This window comes from Notothenia rossii (assembly GCF_949606895.1).
Source record: "Notothenia rossii genome assembly, chromosome: 6".
NCBI classification, from domain to species: domain Eukaryota; kingdom Metazoa; phylum Chordata; class Actinopteri; order Perciformes; family Nototheniidae; genus Notothenia; species Notothenia rossii.
In genome coordinates this window covers 72,450,539-72,467,964 of record NC_136909.1, presented here as the reverse complement: position 1 = coordinate 72,467,964, position 17,426 = coordinate 72,450,539, and the positions used below count along the sequence as shown (strand labels likewise).

Sequence of the window (17,426 nt, the reverse complement as noted above, 5' to 3'; positions counted from 1 at the left end):
GCCTCTTCAATGGGCCTCTGCAACATTATTTGGGGTTTTACTGTCTCACAAAAGGGTTACAGACAATGAACACAATAGGATGAAGTATGGGCAATACACAGCCATAGATAATTTGATTACAGACCACATGATATGTTATTTATAGTGACAGTAACTCTGAAGAGTATATTCAAAATCCGGTGAATTAAAGCCCGGATTGTCTTACTGTTTTAATGAAACACTGTGATAAAGTGTTGTAACATGTAAATCCAACCTTTCAGACCGGGTCCTAAAACAAGTTAAAGCACTTTTGGTCTCATAACAAAACATTTAAAAACATTAAACGTTTTTGCAACTGACTCTTTGTGTGTCTATTTTGTAACTGTTTTCATTATTTTATTTATGTGGCCCTTCGGGGGCAGTGACAAGCTGTTAACACTTATCAACATATCTTTGCCTTATAAAGTCTTAGCAAACAGTTGCCAATGTCCACTTTCTTAAGCCGCAAAGCAACAACAGCATGCATTTGGAGTAATGCTTGCTCAGATTGTGGTCTCCACAGAAAATATATTAAAGGAAATATCTGTTTCTTTGGCTGCTAAATGCATCACTATTCTGACCAGATAGTAAGGTGTATAATTACACGGTCAATATTTAACAAAATGTTTCAGGCAATACTGGAAGCTAGCAAAGAAGTGTGTGCTAAATAAATGTAAATATATCCATGCAGTGATGATTTTATCTTAAAAGTTACATTAAATTATGCCAGAGCATCAGAGAGGGAGCTGATGTAGCTGAGGGGGGACAACAGCAAAACATGGGAGGGAGTAATAATTCTGCACCCCGCCCCTGATCAGAGGTTTACATCTGTAAAGGCACCACAGGCACAAGAAGTGGACCACAACACTGTCATTACAAGCCTGGCCTATCAGAAACCGTTTTAGCTGCGTCACGTGGGAACATGGACAGACTGATAGGCAGGCGGAAAGATGAGAGTGCAACTCATGGCACTTCACTCACTGAAGGAGAGACAAGTCCGTGCGTAAAAGCTGAAGTTTAACGCTGCTGCGCAACATTGGAGCAACCTGGGAGATAACAGATTTGTGGGAGTGAAAACGCAAAAAGAAAAACAGCAACGGGGCGAGCGGCAGGATATTTGGTTGTATGGCACCTCAGTCGTGCGTAATGAATCCTGAGCAGGGATCACCGCCCTCGGCTGCTCTGGGGGAGACCTCACCGGAGGACCGAGCCGCTGGAGGCACAGGGGCCGACGAGCTGGACCTGTCATCTGTCAGAAGGTGTAAAACAAAAGGCTTAGATCTGCCTTTCAGTGTGGAGTCCCTCATATCAGACAGGACGCCGGACAGGAGACTCCACTCCCCAAAACATGGTTCAGCAGAGGAGACCGAGTGTGCGTCACCCAGCGGACTGTACCGCTCCAAACCCGAGGCTGTGGACCTCAGCGACAAGGAAACGAACCCCTGGTTGCAGACTCCTTACGCGTCCCCTTCAAGTGAGTGTAGGATACACTTTTTTTCTAAAATATGAGAAACAAATATCTTTCACCTTTGAAACTGTCAAAATCTTTCTATGGATATCCTTTATCACTAATCTTGCACGAAATACGACAGTGAATGTTGACCTATACAAATTAATCCATAACCAATGTCTTTTTACAATAGTGCACGGATGAGAAAACTCAATGTAAGAAGCCACTTCATAATCTATATTTCTCTATAACTAAAAGGTGATGGAAATATTATTACATTTAAAAGGCTTCAAAAAACAGCTTCTGCAGCCTAAATATTCTGTGAATGAAATGGCTTGACACCCATGCATGAAGTAAAGCTATAAAGTCACTTTTTAGTCATATCGATCATTTATTTTTATTTGCACTAATAATCTGACTCTCTATATCCACACTTTCAGGACTTCCCAGCCCCTCATCGTGCAATCTACGTAAACACAAGAACAACAGGAAACCCAGAACTCCCTTCACAACCTCTCAGCTGCTGTCTCTGGAGAGGAAGTTCCGTCAGAAACAGTACCTGTCCATCGCAGAGAGAGCGGAGTTCTCCTGCTCCCTCAGCCTCACAGAGACCCAGGTCAAGATCTGGTTTCAGAACCGCAGGGCCAAGGCCAAGAGGTTGCAGGAGGCCGACCTGGATAAATTCAAGCTGGTCGCGAAGCCGCTGCTGCCGGCCTTCAGCTTCCCCTTCCCCCTGGGCCCCATGGGTGCTCCGTCCCTCTACGGGGCTCTGACCGGACCCCGGCCGGCATTCCCCGTCCCGGGACTATTCGGTGGACCATATGGGATGTACTACTTGTCTTAACCCTCACTAACTTTCATCGTCTGGAAAGCTTCTATAAAAAACGCCTTGATACAGCAAATGACCAACACTGCAAAAAATCCATCCCATGAGTCAACCTGTCGTGAATCCTATTCGAACAAGCATATGATATTTTCGTTATAAGGAAAAATGTAATATTTTTTGTACACAAAAATACTGGTAGAACAATCTCGGCCACTAGTCCTTCATTTAGGCCTTAAAAACACGCGAAACGGAAATAAGTGGGATATTTTCACTCCATTGGCATTTTTAAAACACATCTTTATAATAGGCTAAGTTACTTTTCTGTCAACAGTTAAGCATGTGTTAACATTTTTATTTGCAGTGCATTTGGTATTATCTTTTATTTTATAACGCAGACTCACTGAGTTTATTTTTCTCGGGCTCCATATTCAAACTTCATATGTTTTAAGGTTTTCTTTTCCGTAAATATTTAAGTCAGTAATTTTAAAGAGATTACACAATTATTTAAAACCCTGAAGTTTTGTGGTTTTAAGCAATAAGTGCTTTTTTAAAGCACTTTTTACCTACATTCCCGAGGCCTTTGATTGTACGTTAACATACGACCAGAGAATATAAAGAAGAAATTAAGAAAATAAATTAAAGAACATTATTCTAAAAGAACATCCATATAATCAATAATGAGACCCATCATGATACTCCCCTGGAGTGCTCCTTAGTGCCTTTTCATCACTTTTGTAATGAAGTCAAAAGTTTAGAAAGAACCTTTTCCTTATTTAAAAATATGTATATCTTTGGCATTACTTTATTCTTTTTTTTCTCTTATTTGAACCATGAGAGCTTTCAACGAGAATGTATTAAACAACATAATTCCCGTTAGTTTCTAAGTTCTTAACACTTTTGTTTCAAAAATATAAATCAGCTATAAAATTAATGTTATTTAATTGTATTTACAGTACCTCAAAAGGAAAACTTTTTTGCACAGGTGTTCAAAGAGCTCTTAAAAGTCCTGTTTCATTACTAAAATGTAAATAAAAGTCATCAGCTATTTTTGCAAACATTCAAAAATGCTAAATGAATGTACAGTGTATTTTATATCTGATGGGTGATGATGTTTTGTACAATTATTAAAATCTTTTATGTAAATTCTGCCATCTGTAATTTTTTCTCTTGCAATTTGTCCATATCATTTGTCATTTAAGCATTGCCTTGCAGCGCTGCTTATCACCTGAATGAATATATATACACATCAAATATTTGTTGTAAAAAACATTTTATTTGAAGTCAGCGTCCCATATGACAGTAAATATATTGTGTTACATGACAAGTGTATAAAGTTATTTATATTCATAGAACAGAAAGCAGAATTCTATTGGTTTATTTCCTCCTTCCCCGCCGCCCTCTGAAGCCCCGGACGGAGCCGTGACCAAAACACACATTTGTGGGGACCCTGGGAGACAAAAACACGGCTGCCTCAGATGTCTGTCATTTAAATACACTGGAGAATATTAGCAGGATTTAAATTCATACATTTTAATTATATAATATTGTGTTTAAATAAGACAAAGATCTCTTTCTGCAGTTTGCTAAACCTTAAATTTAACTACATAATTGCACCTTGAAAGTTAACATTAAAACATCTTAAAAATGGCTGAATGTAAGCCTCCCTTATTGCAGCCGAAAGCTGCCTGGGACATCCAGTGCTTTGCAGACTTGTAAAGACTAACCTGTAGGAGTATCCTGGTTTCAGTGGGTTGCTGCTTGAACTCTCTGTGCTGGGAGCTGCAGCATTAAGATCAGCATGCTCCTCAGTAGAGGCCGACTTCGCCATGCAAGCAGCTTCTTCCTCTGACCCATGCGTCTCCATGGATTCTCCCTGCTCAGGTTGGTGGGACAGACCATCACACATAACCTCACACACACCCTCAGACTCACACACATCGTCCACGACGTCCATGGTTGAGTCTTTCTGCGGCTGTTTCTTCGTCTGCCGGTTTCTATTAACAAAGACATGAATTAAGAATATATGCAAAACATTTATTTAAATACAATTATAGTGATTTAACACTGGTTTACTTATTTTTGCAACAAAACTTGCCTTATCATATTATGTTTACATAAAAATATGAAATAGCTGATTGAAAAAAGACACATTGCTTCAACTCAAGACATTTTATAAAGAGGCATGAATCCTGTTTACATCAATAAACACTGACTCTCCAAGACCGAAAACTTGCATAGAAAAGTATTTTTTACTGAGGTTTTGCTGCCATCTAATGGAGAAAATATGCATTCTTACCTTTTGTCCTTTTTGGTTTTGTCAAATCTGAAGTCTGGAGGATACTTGTGAATTTTGATTAGGTGGTCCTTCCTGTGTTTACTAGTGCTAAACTTCTGTCCACAGCCCTCCACCAAACACTGGTACTGAAAAATGTAAAGGAAGTGTCATGTAAAGCTTTAAAGACTCAGTGTTCATTTTCAAATAATGTTAGAGGGTTATGCTTATAGTTTAAGAGCAAGATAATAAGGTGTCATGGGAAAGGACACAACCGCAGACTTTTGCTTACCATATCTTGCCTCTGAGAAAGGATAGTGAAGAGAGAGTCGTGCCACTCCTGAATGTGAATGTCTAGGAGCCGGGCACTTGGCAGGGAGCGGCGGCAGGAGCAGCACACGTGTCTGTGAAGGGAGTTGTAGTGGTGCTCATACTCCTCCAAAGTGCTGAAGATTGCACTGCAGCCCGATATGTGACAGGCAAACTCTGAAACACTGAGAAAAGATAACAAGAGGAGGCTGGTGACTTACAGTCAGACCCACACTGACAATACAATCCACATTCGTAAGTTAAGGAATATCATTCCTGGGGCACATTTGTACACGGGGCTGTTACATTGTTCAAATTTCTGGAGATACCTGTATCTTATCACGTAAGCTAACTGTTGTTTTTGTGTATTTGTTTCCTAACCCCATGTGTTTTGGGTGTTTGTAAAGTTAACCTCGCATGCATCTTTATTTACTTGTATTTCCTCGTTTGTTGTTGCTTTAAAGTTAAGTTCCTACACTATCCTACCTGAAATTAAATGGCCTAAATAATATATGTAGCAGTATTTATATTTGATACATCTGTTTTTTCATTAGTTGGAATTGTTAGTGTGATAAACACTAGGAAGTGTTTTATTGGTTGTTGGTTTTAATGTGTGTACATTATATAATCTGGCATATAGCTTCTCTTCTTCTTTTGAGATTAATGCATGTTGATAGATGGCCCTTGTTCAATACAAATAAATACATACAAAATAGTTGTGTTTGTTGTTTGTTAACCACAGTCACACACAAGCTCATATTTTTACCAAAGCTAACCTTGGTTTTCTTTGCATACCTGAGTGTTGGCTTGTCCTCAGCCTCTGAGATGTAGAGGTCTTGCAGGTACATGTGTCTGTGAATGTCCCCATCCTGTAAAACCATTCAGCAGCAGTGAGTTATGCTGAAAAGGTAAGCTAGCTAATGTTGTAGCCACGGTTATATATGTGCTTCAGCAGAATGAGTACGGTTCATTTAGTTGTTGCTATGTTACCTCAAACAGCTGGTGGTCCTTGTTCAGGTGTATCAGCTGAGGGGTGAAGTTGAACGGGTTTCCCTCCTCACCCTCTTCTCCCTCACTCTGCCTCGGCTCCTGAGTGTTTCCTGTCAGACAGTATTCATCGCAGCTCTTTACTAAAACATGTCCCTCTGTCAGAAGTCGTACCAAGTCTGGCTGCAGCATCGTTTTTTGAAACGTCTGTAAAAAGCTGCAGTGAATGTGAAGAGTTTTTATGTTTTGGTTGTAGTTGTCGCGGAATGACGACGTCATCTAGTATTTTGACGGTTGTCAAATCCAAAATGGTGCGTTGTCGCCATCAACTGGCCAGAATCAGACTCAAGATTTAAAGTCCACTTCAAAAAGGTTCGGAAATAGGGATATTTGATTTAATGCGTGTGGTATAATGCTCCACAAAAAATATAACTTTGCAAGGTTAAGGGTTAATTCGCCATGCGTCAACATTTGAATGCATTATCTATTTAGTTTATATTCTTACTGACACTGTAAATATTCCCGTGTAACGTTGAATGTACATGTAATTATCAGAAACGTTTGCTGCCCCACGTTAAGTAAATGTTTTTCAGGTTTTTTATATTTAAAAAGAGTGACATTAATATTGTTCCTCTCTGAATTATAGCCTATCGGAGCGACATTATTAGTAGCCTACAGAAGCGACATATTTATCGCTGAAAAAATAATGTTATTGTTGAAGCCGCTGTCTGGGACTTTTTTAATTTAAATTTAAAAAATAATAATTTGAGAAAACAGCTTTCGATAAATAAAATCTGACATTGTTCCGCCATCTCTCCAGTAAGTGGCGACAAAGTCCACTAATGGACTTTGAAGGGTTTACTATTATACTTCGCTATGTTCTGCTCAGCGCCATATAGATAGATTCTATATATATATGGCACTGGTTCTGCTGTCAATATATTGAGTTGGCTACTGAAGATATTTTAATAAATAAGAAGTTTCCTATGTTTTTTCCTATAAATCTGCCAGCAAAGTATTTCTACATTCAGTGGAAGGCCTACTTAAGTTGTAATCTAGTTCACATTTAAATGTGTAACTTTAACCTACTAGTGGTAAATGGGAAAATCAAATCCCGAGTTAAAGATACACTTTAAAAAATCCCCATAGCCACGTAGAAACTTCAAAACCAAGGAGGGGAACTTTAAGGCTGAGCCGACTGTCTTTTTTCACTGGAAAACTTCCACCCATTTCTAACCGATGTTCATCACTACAGCTCAAAAATCATGTCTGTAACCTAAACATTGGATCAGCACCTTACACAATTTATATAAATGTTGTAAAGAACAACGTTGGACTTTTGTAAATGTCGGATAGTGACTCATGTGGTTTGTCAACCTCAAATGGTAATTTTCAGGATATTACACAGCAGAGAGGGGCGGAGAGCTGAGAGCCTATTTCCCTCAGACTCCAGCTCACAATGATAGAGTCCGTCCGGTAGAGCAACATGCAATATTCTGGATATTTCATATGGATTTTCTTCTCCTCGTGGGGTACGACTTTTCTTTCTTTTTTCTCTTTGCCATTCTTGCTTTTTCTTGTTTGTTTTTTCGTTGTTCTTTCTTGTTTTTTTGTCTCATTAAATAGCCTCTCCCTGGTACTTGCAGGAATAATAGCGGACAGCGTGAGGACTCTCCCTCATGTGATGAAGTACCAAACTGTGATACCTCAGAGAATAAAGGATTCATCTCTCAGTAATAAAGCTGCTAAACATCAGGTAACCATCACTCTACAGTTCAACTTTTGATATATATTTGTTAAGAAATTAAAACAATATATAAAGTTTGAACACACGTTTTAAGAATGTCTTAAAGTATATTTTTCTGTGTGTGTGTGTGTGTGTGTGTGTGTGTGTGTGTGTGTGTGTGTGTGTGTGTGTGTGTGTGTGTGTGTGTGTGTGTGTGTGTGTGTATGGGTGTGTGTATAGACATCCCCTGATGTGCTCCAGTACTCGTTGACAATAGCAGGGGAAAACTACACTTTGCATCTGGAAAAGAACAAGTGAGAAAAACTAAAATGTTGTTGGAAAAGTGTGTTTTTTCTGTATTTTTTCTTTCTTGATGTGTAAATACTGTTGCCATAAAAAAAAAACCTCTGTACTTTTCAGAGATCTTGTCGGGGAAAACTTTTCTGTGACACACTATTCTGATCAGGGCACCCAAGTCACAACTACTCCAGATCTGAGGGTATGTTGCTTAACATTTTTTCACTACTATTTCACTATAAAATAATCAATGTTATCATGCTTGCATTATGATGTGTTACATCTGAAACACATGCCTGTGCTTGTTAGCCTCAAATGAAAGCTGAGTAACAACCTAGTGTAGAACTTAGCCTGTTAATCAGGCGTCCTTTTTTTCTCCACTCTATTCATTCTGTTGAAATCGTTGAATAAATTAAGATGTGGGCGATTCAGCGGTCTGAAACAAGGCTGGTGTAATACTACCACAAATCTTTTTTTTACTGTAAAGGCGTGAGACAGTTACGTGTAGGATATCCTGTGACACCTGCTCTGCCAGTTTCAGTTGTTCTTGTTACGTTGGCTTTCCTGTGTTTTTTTTGTTGTTTTTGTTCTTTATATTGTTGAACTGTTAAATATAAGAAACAGGGTCCAAGAAAATGTATAATGCAAGTATTCCTTCAATTTTGGTTACAGTATTTCCCAAATATATTAAGCTAACTGTCAAGTAACCCCCACAAATTAGTAAATTCATATCTAATTTTCTTCATCTATCAAGTTAGTGGCATTATAGACCTGCCAGTAACTTCTTATTCGGACATTTCCGATGTCTTGATAAAAGGAAGTTTCCCAACTTCAAATGTCCTTTTTATAAGAGGTGACACAATCCACTGAAATGCTTGAGTCCAATGTGGAAGAGGAATTTACGTATATGGTTAAGACATTTCACAAAACATTGCATCTGACCATGACACACATCGCACAATATCTTCCAATTTCGCATTGTGCTTATGGAAGAAAAAGTGTGACTTAAATCTCTCCTCTTGTCTCTGATGAATAACTGCTGTCTTTTCAGGTTCACTGCTACTACCATGGGCACATAGTGGGAGTAGAGGACTCCTCTGCCAGTGTAGAACTATGCTCAGGAATAAAGTGAGTATTGCTGGATGTCCTTTTTTTGTTATCTCTCATTAAAACAAAGTTATCGTTTTTTGGAGTACTGTGCAACACTTAATCAAGCCCATGATGATTTGACTTATCACAACAGTGTCCAATCAAAAGAGGGGATCAGTCCCTCATCGTCCATTTCTCCTATTACAAAGACCATTAAGACTGCACCGTGTAGCTCTGCATCTGTAACTCAATCAACAAAGTCTTGCTATAAAATACATGTCTATTAGTGTCAGTATCTGTGGACACTTGAAAGCTTGATAAACAAACACATGTCTTGTAGTCAGTTGCACTGAGATCTGTTTGAGAATTAGAGATCCTGTAGAAAAAGAAAAACTGCTTTGTGAGTCTCTAAGAACTTCCTGCTCTGCACTACAGGGGGTTTGTGCGTCTCCAGGACCAAATGCATCTCATCGAACCTTTGGCCGGCGCCAAGGTGGGACAGCAGGACGACAGACAGAGCTCCCAGACTCACAGTGACGAGGGGCTTCATGCTGTCTACAACTACAAACACCTGAGGAGGAAGAGAAGCTCCTGTTCCCATGGAAACACAACCACTTTCTATGATCATGGAGCTCGTCCGTCTGGACTGTTCCAGCTCAGCAGCCTGGTAAAGACACACACAGTACACACATACAGGAATACTCCAGGGCTTGAAGCCGACAGCTGATATCCAATATTTTGTGTATCGTTCTTACATTATGCAATTTTGAGGGAAAAAAGCATAACAAAAAAGCATTGATCATAAAATACTACTTTGCTATAGCTCTGTTAGTGTAATACAACACTCTTCCATTGATTTTTTAAAAGTCTTACAATATGAGAACCAACACAAATATTTAGATGTATACAAAGTGGTTTGCACTCCACATTAACAATTAGTTGTTTACAACAAATTAAGACGCAAAAAGGAAATAACTATAGGGAAATTAAGTAACAAGAGACACAGAGACAATATTCATAAGAATCATTTTGTGTCATGCAGTACTTTTGCATCAGGATAATTAACACATTCCACAGTTTGCATATTTTTGTTTATACTATTCCCTAATTATTTATCAGTTTCGAGAGTTTCTTTACAAATAAACTAATTCAAATAAAGTGTATTCATATAAAAAGCGTTCCGACTCTTTTAATGTTGTTAATATCATCCACCCTTTGTGCCTGCAGAGAAGCAGAGCCCAGACCAAAGACCGTTCAGGGAAACCCCGGACAGTGGAGCTGGTGATGGTGGTCGACCACACAGAGGTTTGATATATTTCCTTTCTCCGACTGACCCTGTTATTGCAGATGTAGCCAAAGATAATGATCGTTTTACTAATAGAAACATATTTTCTTTTAGTATAAGAAGTTTGGCAGTAAGAAGACCATTCAGGCTAGAGCGCTTGAAATAACAAACCATGTAGACAAGGTAAGTTTGTTTCTCTGTTGTCTATCACTATAAATGATTCAACTTTGTCATGTTTTTGCTCTGTTAAACAAAAAGCACTGATCGGATTAAATAAATGACCAGGGCCATTCTAAAGTAAACATTAGTGTAAAAGCTTACTTCTTTTTAACTTTCTCTGACCTCGGACTAAGTACCCATCCAATTGTTCCAGCAATTATTTGTATTTATATTAGTAAAAGAAAAGACCTTCAACATCTTTATCACAATGCAGAGCTGCCACGTTTCTGGACCCTTCATTTTCATTGTGTATTAAACACCAGAAGTCTGTCCTGATACTATGTGTTCCTCACTGACTGGAATCTGACCAATAATAGCAAAGGGATAGTTCTCTCTCTGTGAAAATCTAACTTTAACTGTGAATCTTCACACCAAAGCTGTTGTGCTTCACACATTTCTCCCAATCCTCATTGCATACTCTGAAAGAGAAGTGCAAGCATCAGACAGCACTAGACCCAACAGGTGTTTCCTGGGACCGATGAGGCCTTTGGTTCTGTGATTTGTAGCATTGTATAATCTTTTGTGTACTAAAATATCGTTCTGAACATTTCATTCAGTTTTTGGTTGCGTTCCAGTTGGTGTTAACATGCTGCTGTGTTTCAGCTGTATCGCCCAGTGGGTGTCCGTGTGATGCTGGTGGCTCTGGAGATCTGGTCATACAAAGATCAGATGGAGGTCAGCACTAACCCGGAGCATACACTCGCTCGCTTCCTCGAGTGGCGTCAGAGGAGCCTTCTGCCGAGGACCAAACACGACAACGCACAGTTCATCACGTAAGAATGAGCAGCCTCGAAATGATGGGTTTTTAATCCTCTTTTGATTTTAACACACATACACAGTAATGCTAACAGGAGAATTGAGTTCCTCCAAGGTTTCATGCTCTAGCTGCCAACTGAAAAGACAATGCCAAGATGATGTGTTGAGCTGTTAGAGCTGGCTGCCATCTAAACGTTTGTCCTGTTCTTCGCTCAGAGGTGTGGATTTTGATGGCTCCACTGTGGGATTAGCCAACACCAACGCAATGTGCACCTCTAACTCTGGAGCTGTCAATGAGGTGATTATACTACATTCCTGTGTAAAAATATAAAGAAAACGAATGGGAGTTGTGTGATGTTAATCTTGGTTTTGACTCTACTTCACACTCAGGACCATAACACCAACTCAATAGGAGTGGCCTCTACTATTGCCCATGAGATGGGTCACAACCTGGGCTTGTCCCATGATTCTGAAAACTGTGTGTGCGGCTCTTTAACATCCAAAAAAGGCTGCATCATGTCCGAGAGTGTCGGGTAAGCTTGCTTGCAGATAAACTGCCTGAAATCCACCATTGTATAAACCCAAGTTAAAGCTTGTATTCACTTTTTTTCTTGATCCTGCATCCCCTTAGCCTTGTGTATCCTGAGCGGTTCAGCAGCTGCAGTCAGCAGCAGCTCAGCAGGTTCTTGGAGGAGGTGAACCCTGCCTGTCTGCTGGACACTCCCTCTACTGAGCGCGTCTATGGAGGACCAGTGTGTGGAAATGCCTTCCTGGAGCTGGGAGAGGAGTGTGACTGTGGCACTGCAGAGGTTTGTGCATGGCACGCTCAAATAGTGTATAAACCAGAGGTGTTGACTCGAATCACATAAGTCACACTACAGTCCCAAATGTAATGACTTCACACTTGTCTTGACAAAATAATAATAAAAACACTTAATGTGACTTTAACACTAATGACTTGTGACTTCAATTGGACTTGATACTTTTACCTGAGCCCAAAGATTAAATGTATGTTATTTCAAATATATTCAGGATTTCCCATCATTTCCTGATTAAACTTAAGTTAACTCTTATTAAGTCCCAGGAAGTCAATACTTAATTCTCTTCAACTAATTTGACAGCATCTAATTTAGTTGAAGGAGACAATCATGACAAACTTTCACAAAAGTTACATTACTGCCAGTTTGAAAAAGAATGCCAAAGATAATTTGTTTGAGTTCATACTCAAAATGAATTACAGTATGCAAAATGTGCTGTCGAAAATGTTATTAAAAATTGCATTGGGACTTGAATACAAAGATTTGAGACTTGGTCCCATCTCTAGGATACACACAGTAACATAATCAAAGCACACAAAGTAGAATGTATCGTAATATTCTGTTTGTCTCACACTGAAGGAGTGCAAGAATCCCTGTTGCAATGCCACCACCTGCAGATTTAATGCAGGAGCCCAGTGTGCTCATGGAGAGTGCTGCCATAACTGCCAAGTAAGTAAAACTTACTATGCCCTCTATATTGTCGATGAGTGAAGTCCCACTGATACTTATTGTGTTACCATGTAGCTAGACACTGTGTGAGCCTGCCGTCTGGCTGCTTATGTGTGAGTGTTCTTATTTCAGTAGTCGGTACATCCCCATCTGTGTTTCTCTCCGCTCTGTAGCTGAAGCCGACAGGCAGCGTCTGCCGCGCGAAGACAGGAGACTGTGACCTGGCAGAGTACTGCACTGGCTTCTCTGCCACCTGTCCCACTGACGCATTCACCCAGAACGGTCGGTCCTGCAGCCGTGGAAGAGGATACTGCTACAATGGACAGTGTCCTTCACAGCAGGAACACTGCAGGAGACTTTGGGGGCCAGGTAAAAAACACCCGTGAAAAATAGTTTGTTCTAGTCTGTAGAAATACTCTGTAACAAGTTAAAGTACAAGTATTATCCAATTTCAGAATACATGATTTATTGTTTTATTGAATTGCAACTTTTTATTCATTATTTTGCAAGCATCACTTTATGTTTCAGCTGTTCAAGGTGGGCTTTTATTAAAGCCGGGTAGCTTAATGCATAATGACACATCAAAATGTTATAGCTGAATCTACAAAGAAAGTAGCAACTAATGTGGCCACAAGGGAGTCAAAAGCGCAGTAAAAGTTTAAAGCAGGAAGAAGTCGGGGAAAAAGTGCTGTTCCAGTATCTTCTTTCAATGTACTTGGTTGCTTTCTACAACTGGATATATAGACAATTAAGACTCCTAGGTCTGCAGCTAACTTGTTTGTCATGATTCTGTTTAGATGCTAAAGTGGCTCCAGATGCTTGTTTCAACCAATATGGAAACTGCAGAAAGACGCTGTTCAGCCAGAGATGTTCAAGCCGGTATGTAATCAAAGTCCAACCAGCACTATCAGAGTGTTTATTAACAGTGCGGTATTGTTGGTTTTTGGTATCAATGCTTTGTGGTTTTTGGTTACAGAGATCAATCCTGCGGGACACTTTTCTGCACCGGGGGCTGGGAGTTTCCAGTCACATCCAGGAAGTCCTTCTACAAAGTGGGAAATGGAGAAATATGCAACGAGGCAACTTTGAACCCTGAAGATAACTACCCTGCAGACCTGGGCATGGTGCCTGCTGGTACCAAGTGTGGCACTAACATGGTAGGAAAACGGTATGGTGTGAGCATCCACCAAACCTCTGTGGACACCAGATGTTTTAACGGTGTCATCGTCTTTCAGGTGTGCTACAATCAACGGTGTCAAGACATTCCAAGCATAAAAGTGTACGGGACAAGCGACTGCTCCGCCAAATGCAACAACCATGGGGTGAGAGATCTGCTGACCTCACAACACTTTGCAGCGCTGTTAAGCCAGGGTTAAATCAGATTACTAATTCAATGTACTTAGTTAAATTCAAATGACATGCAGATCTGTAAGTAGTAATGTAATTACAGATAAATTGCATACAAATGGGATACTTTTGGATTAACTCAACACCCACAAAAGGTTTCTTAAAAAAAATGTCTAACTTTGCAAATGCAAATAATATGCAATTTGCATATTATGTATCTACAGATGGTGAAATGTGTTTACCCATACAAAACAGTACTTTCACAAAGTTGTGTTTTTAAATAAAAGGCCACCCTGAATGTCAGAAGTGCTTTGTATGAATGCAAAAAGTTTCGTTATTTCGAAAGGGCCGCACATTGAAGTGAAAAAAAGTTACATTATCAAGTAATCTTTGACATCGTAACTAGAACTTTCTTGAATTTAGTCTGGGACAATTATAGGTGCTAATGTATTGTTATCTGATTGTGTAATCTTATTGAATCCTTGACTACCCAACCTTGTGTATAGCAATAATGGCAAATCTGACAGTGACTCTGATCTCCGGCAGGTTTGTAATCATGAGAGGAAGTGCCACTGTGACCCTGGATGGGCCCCGCCTTTCTGTGATGTGGAGCAGTCAGAACTCCCTCAAGGTATTGAACAAGTCTTCAATGGCCATGCTTCACACACAGGGCTGTTTGTGTCTGGTCTTCCTCTGCTCTGTTTTAATTGAGATTTATTACGTAAAATTCACTCTCAAACAATTGCGCTCTGTTCTGATGAACACTGTACTTAATGGAATTCCCCAACCAGTCTGTGCAAATGAGATAATGATGTTACAGTGCATTTGCTTCCTGGACAATGACGTACTCTGTTACATGCTCATCCTTTAGCATAAAGCAATAGTGTCACAATCAATGTGTGTTTGTGTGTGCAGAGGCAGGTCTGGTGGTGTTCATCGTGTTGGTGGTTGGTTTGCTCCTGCTGTCGGTCCTGGTTATTGCAAGTTTAATATGCTGCATCAAAAGAAGGCGACCTGCGAAGAGGTACAGAAAACATTTGGTTATTTTTTTCATTTAGTCTATTTTAGATTACTTTGTACAACACTGTGTATGTTGTTCATCTTTAATTTAAGCTTGTATTTCTTTATAGGCGCCTCCAATCTACCTCTGGACAAACTAACCCGTTGTTTAAGACAAGCGGTTCACGAGGCAGCCCTCGCCTCGGGTCCACACACATCAGCCAGCCTACATTTGTGGAGTCTTCAGCCACTCAAGCCTGCAAACTTCTGTCCTCTGCTGCTGCCAGACCACATACTGGAGCGCTGAAACCCAGCAGAGCAGCTCCAGTGGTGAGCAACAACACTAGCACCAACACTGTTTGTGTTAGCTTCTAATTTAGACATGATATTTACATTGGTGGCATCTATGGTGTGCACCTTATAACCATGTCATTGCAAACATGTGCTTGCTGAATCGTGCCTGAGACACACACTGACAACCAATAAGATCCATGGATGCTAATGTAAATTATAAACAGGTGTACTGAAGCTACGAAAAACATTAAGGATTATGGTTGAAAAAGACAAATCAAGCTTTCGCCTCCACTCATCTCTCATTGTGTCCTTACAGCCACCTTCCAAAGTGTCAGCTGTACCACAGCCATCACAGGTTCAACAGGTATTCAGATCTGTTTTGTCTTTATTAAATGTTGCAGTCTGCAGTTTTTGTATTGTATTTTAACCAGTACATCAATGTGTTTCTTAAGGTTATGAGGGCCTTTATGCAGCCTGTTTCAAGCAAGCCAATCTACACTGAGGTAGGTTGCATTTCGAAAATGTTTAATTACTTTTTAAGGACACTAATGGGTTTTTAAAATAGTTTATTCATTTTTGTTTACGTGAATTGTCTTTTTATTTCTCAGAATAAGCCACTTCCTCCATCCAGACCTCTGCCACCACTGGCCTCTAAACCGGTAAGTGACATGATATTTGACTGAAAATCTTCATGTTTGCATTCACACATTTAACTCTTCATGCCATCAGCACTTTTTAAAAATGTACATCTGCTCTCTAAGATCTCTAAGCCAAAGCCTCCGATGCCTCCAATGAAGCCGAAGCCCTCTGCAGTCCGCTCTCCGCTGCCACACACTCAGCTGGTATGTATTTGAGCCACACTTTCTTAAATCTTCCAAATCCTGGCAGTTGGTATTCAGACATTACTAAAGTCATTCAAGGCATTCACGTTTATAAAGACGTCTGTGGTTTGGGGCATTTGACCAACATAGCAGTGTAATGAACAAGCAGTGACTCGGGTTTAGTGAGTCAGTGAGCATATTCACTTCTCTGGGCCACCGCTGAATAACTAAGAGGCGTGAAACAAAGAGAGAAAGACATCTTGAGTTGTACTGAGAGAAGCTCATCAGCAGTATGTTTGTTAACACCATTTGTTTTTCTAGCTTGCAGGCAGAGCCGCCCTGATGCCCTCCAGCAGGCCCAGATGACAGAGGAATTATTCAGCCTGTAAACAATGAGATCCTCTGACAGGGGACACTTTTGTTGTCCCACCTAAGAAGGACCTAGAAATCCTTGAAGGAGACAGATCACGTCTGTTTTTAAAGTGGAAACCAGATCCACAGAACATAAAGTGACAGAGCTTTTCTGTCAAGTATGGTCTGCCTGAGGATTACCACTGTCTGTGTCTTGCTTATGTAAGCCTTCAGTATGTTAATGACGACCTGAAGCCGTGATTGACAGACTCTACTTCTGTGCTTTATAAATGACAAATGGCTAAGCTGCCATGATGATGATTTTTTGTATTTTTATTAAGGGAAATGTGTCTCTTGATCCTTGGATATGTGAACAATGTAATAGGCAATTGCACTTTTGATGCTGTAACTGTAGGCCCTATACCAATTCCCTCACATTGGTTTTGGTACTGCTTTTCTAAGAAATATTGTTGTAAAGGGATTTAAATTAAATAGATACAAATATGGCACCAACATGGGCACTTTACGGATTGTTTAATTAAGGAAGAACCACAAAAGTTATAACTTTTCCTAGAAATTGTTTTGTACTAACCAGGGTACGCTTGACTTTGTGATACTGAACTATGACATGCCGCTGTTTTGTTTTATAGGTTGACTTGATACATGTTGATTGTAACTAGCAGTCTAGTCCTTGATTGATGCCAAATGATTGTGGGATTTCCTTTTGAACGTTATTTTAAAACGTTCTTATTTATTAAAATCTTTTTTTTGTCAGTTTGATGAAGCTTATAATAAAGTGAATCGAAAGAATCAATGTTTCAAGTCTTTTTTCTCCGTTCTTGAGATCCAGTCCCCATAATCTGTGTTGCCATTTAATTATCGGTAGCCTAGCA

At 39.8% G+C, this 17,426-nt stretch overlaps 3 protein-coding genes across 3 annotated transcripts; 2 read left to right on the top strand and 1 right to left on the bottom strand.

Annotated features, from left to right (window-relative positions):
* The first annotated feature begins 975 nt into the window (after window positions 1–975).
* On the top strand, window positions 976–3,440 carry msx3 (muscle segment homeobox 3). The gene is made up of 2 exons (XM_079685888.1): window positions 976–1,492; window positions 1,909–3,440. Exons 1-2 carry the CDS (start codon window positions 1,144–1,146, stop codon window positions 2,310–2,312), a joined length of 753 nt encoding a protein of 250 aa, XP_079542014.1. The 5' UTR covers window positions 976–1,143; the 3' UTR covers window positions 2,313–3,440.
* A 107-nt stretch (window positions 3,441–3,547) lies between these two features.
* On the bottom strand, window positions 3,548–6,186 carry znf511 (zinc finger protein 511). Its single transcript, XM_079691140.1, has 6 exons — window positions 5,866–6,186; window positions 5,671–5,744; window positions 4,859–5,060; window positions 4,591–4,715; window positions 4,019–4,288; window positions 3,548–3,741 (listed from the first exon to the last, which is right to left on the bottom strand). Exons 1-6 carry the CDS (start codon window positions 6,139–6,141, stop codon window positions 3,669–3,671), a joined length of 1,020 nt encoding a protein of 339 aa, XP_079547266.1. The 5' UTR covers window positions 6,142–6,186; the 3' UTR covers window positions 3,548–3,668.
* A 1,079-nt stretch (window positions 6,187–7,265) lies between these two features.
* adam8a (ADAM metallopeptidase domain 8a) lies at window positions 7,266–17,343 on the top strand. The gene is made up of 25 exons (XM_079690818.1): window positions 7,266–7,394; window positions 7,509–7,618; window positions 7,829–7,902; window positions 8,009–8,087; window positions 8,937–9,013; window positions 9,410–9,641; window positions 10,202–10,279; window positions 10,374–10,442; window positions 11,082–11,251; window positions 11,451–11,532; window positions 11,625–11,767; window positions 11,866–12,043; window positions 12,632–12,721; window positions 12,895–13,090; window positions 13,519–13,600; window positions 13,698–13,878; window positions 13,957–14,043; window positions 14,615–14,699; window positions 14,984–15,092; window positions 15,199–15,397; window positions 15,678–15,725; window positions 15,814–15,864; window positions 15,970–16,020; window positions 16,123–16,203; window positions 16,504–17,343. The coding sequence occupies exons 1-25, from the start codon at window positions 7,349–7,351 to the stop codon at window positions 16,546–16,548; spliced, it is 2,643 nt and encodes an 880-aa protein (XP_079546944.1). The 5' UTR covers window positions 7,266–7,348; the 3' UTR covers window positions 16,549–17,343.
* Window positions 17,344–17,426: the final 83 nt, after the last annotated feature.

Bases quoted from the DNA above. Each gene is read 5' to 3' on its own strand.
- msx3 (XM_079685888.1), top strand. From the start codon at position 1,144: ATGGCACCTCAGTCGTGCGTAATGAATCCTGAGCAGGGATCACCGCCC. The intron at 1,493-1,908 runs GTGAGTGTAGGA...CCACACTTTCAG, and splicing joins TCCTTACGCGTCCCCTTCAA to GACTTCCCAGCCCCTCATCG.
- znf511 (XM_079691140.1), bottom strand. From the start codon at position 6,141: ATGACGTCGTCATTCCGCGACAACTACAACCAAAACATAAAAACTCTT. The intron at 5,745-5,865 runs GTAACATAGCAA...ATGGTTTTACAG, and splicing joins AGGACCACCAGCTGTTTGAG to GATGGGGACATTCACAGACA. The intron at 4,716-4,858 runs GTAAGCAAAAGT...TACATTTTTCAG, and splicing joins TTTCTCAGAGGCAAGATATG to TACCAGTGTTTGGTGGAGGG.
- adam8a (XM_079690818.1), top strand. From the start codon at position 7,349: ATGCAATATTCTGGATATTTCATATGGATTTTCTTCTCCTCGTGGG. The intron at 11,252-11,450 runs GTAAGAATGAGC...TTCTTCGCTCAG, and splicing joins GACAACGCACAGTTCATCAC to AGGTGTGGATTTTGATGGCT. The intron at 14,700-14,983 runs GTATTGAACAAG...TTGTGTGTGCAG, and splicing joins GCAGTCAGAACTCCCTCAAG to AGGCAGGTCTGGTGGTGTTC.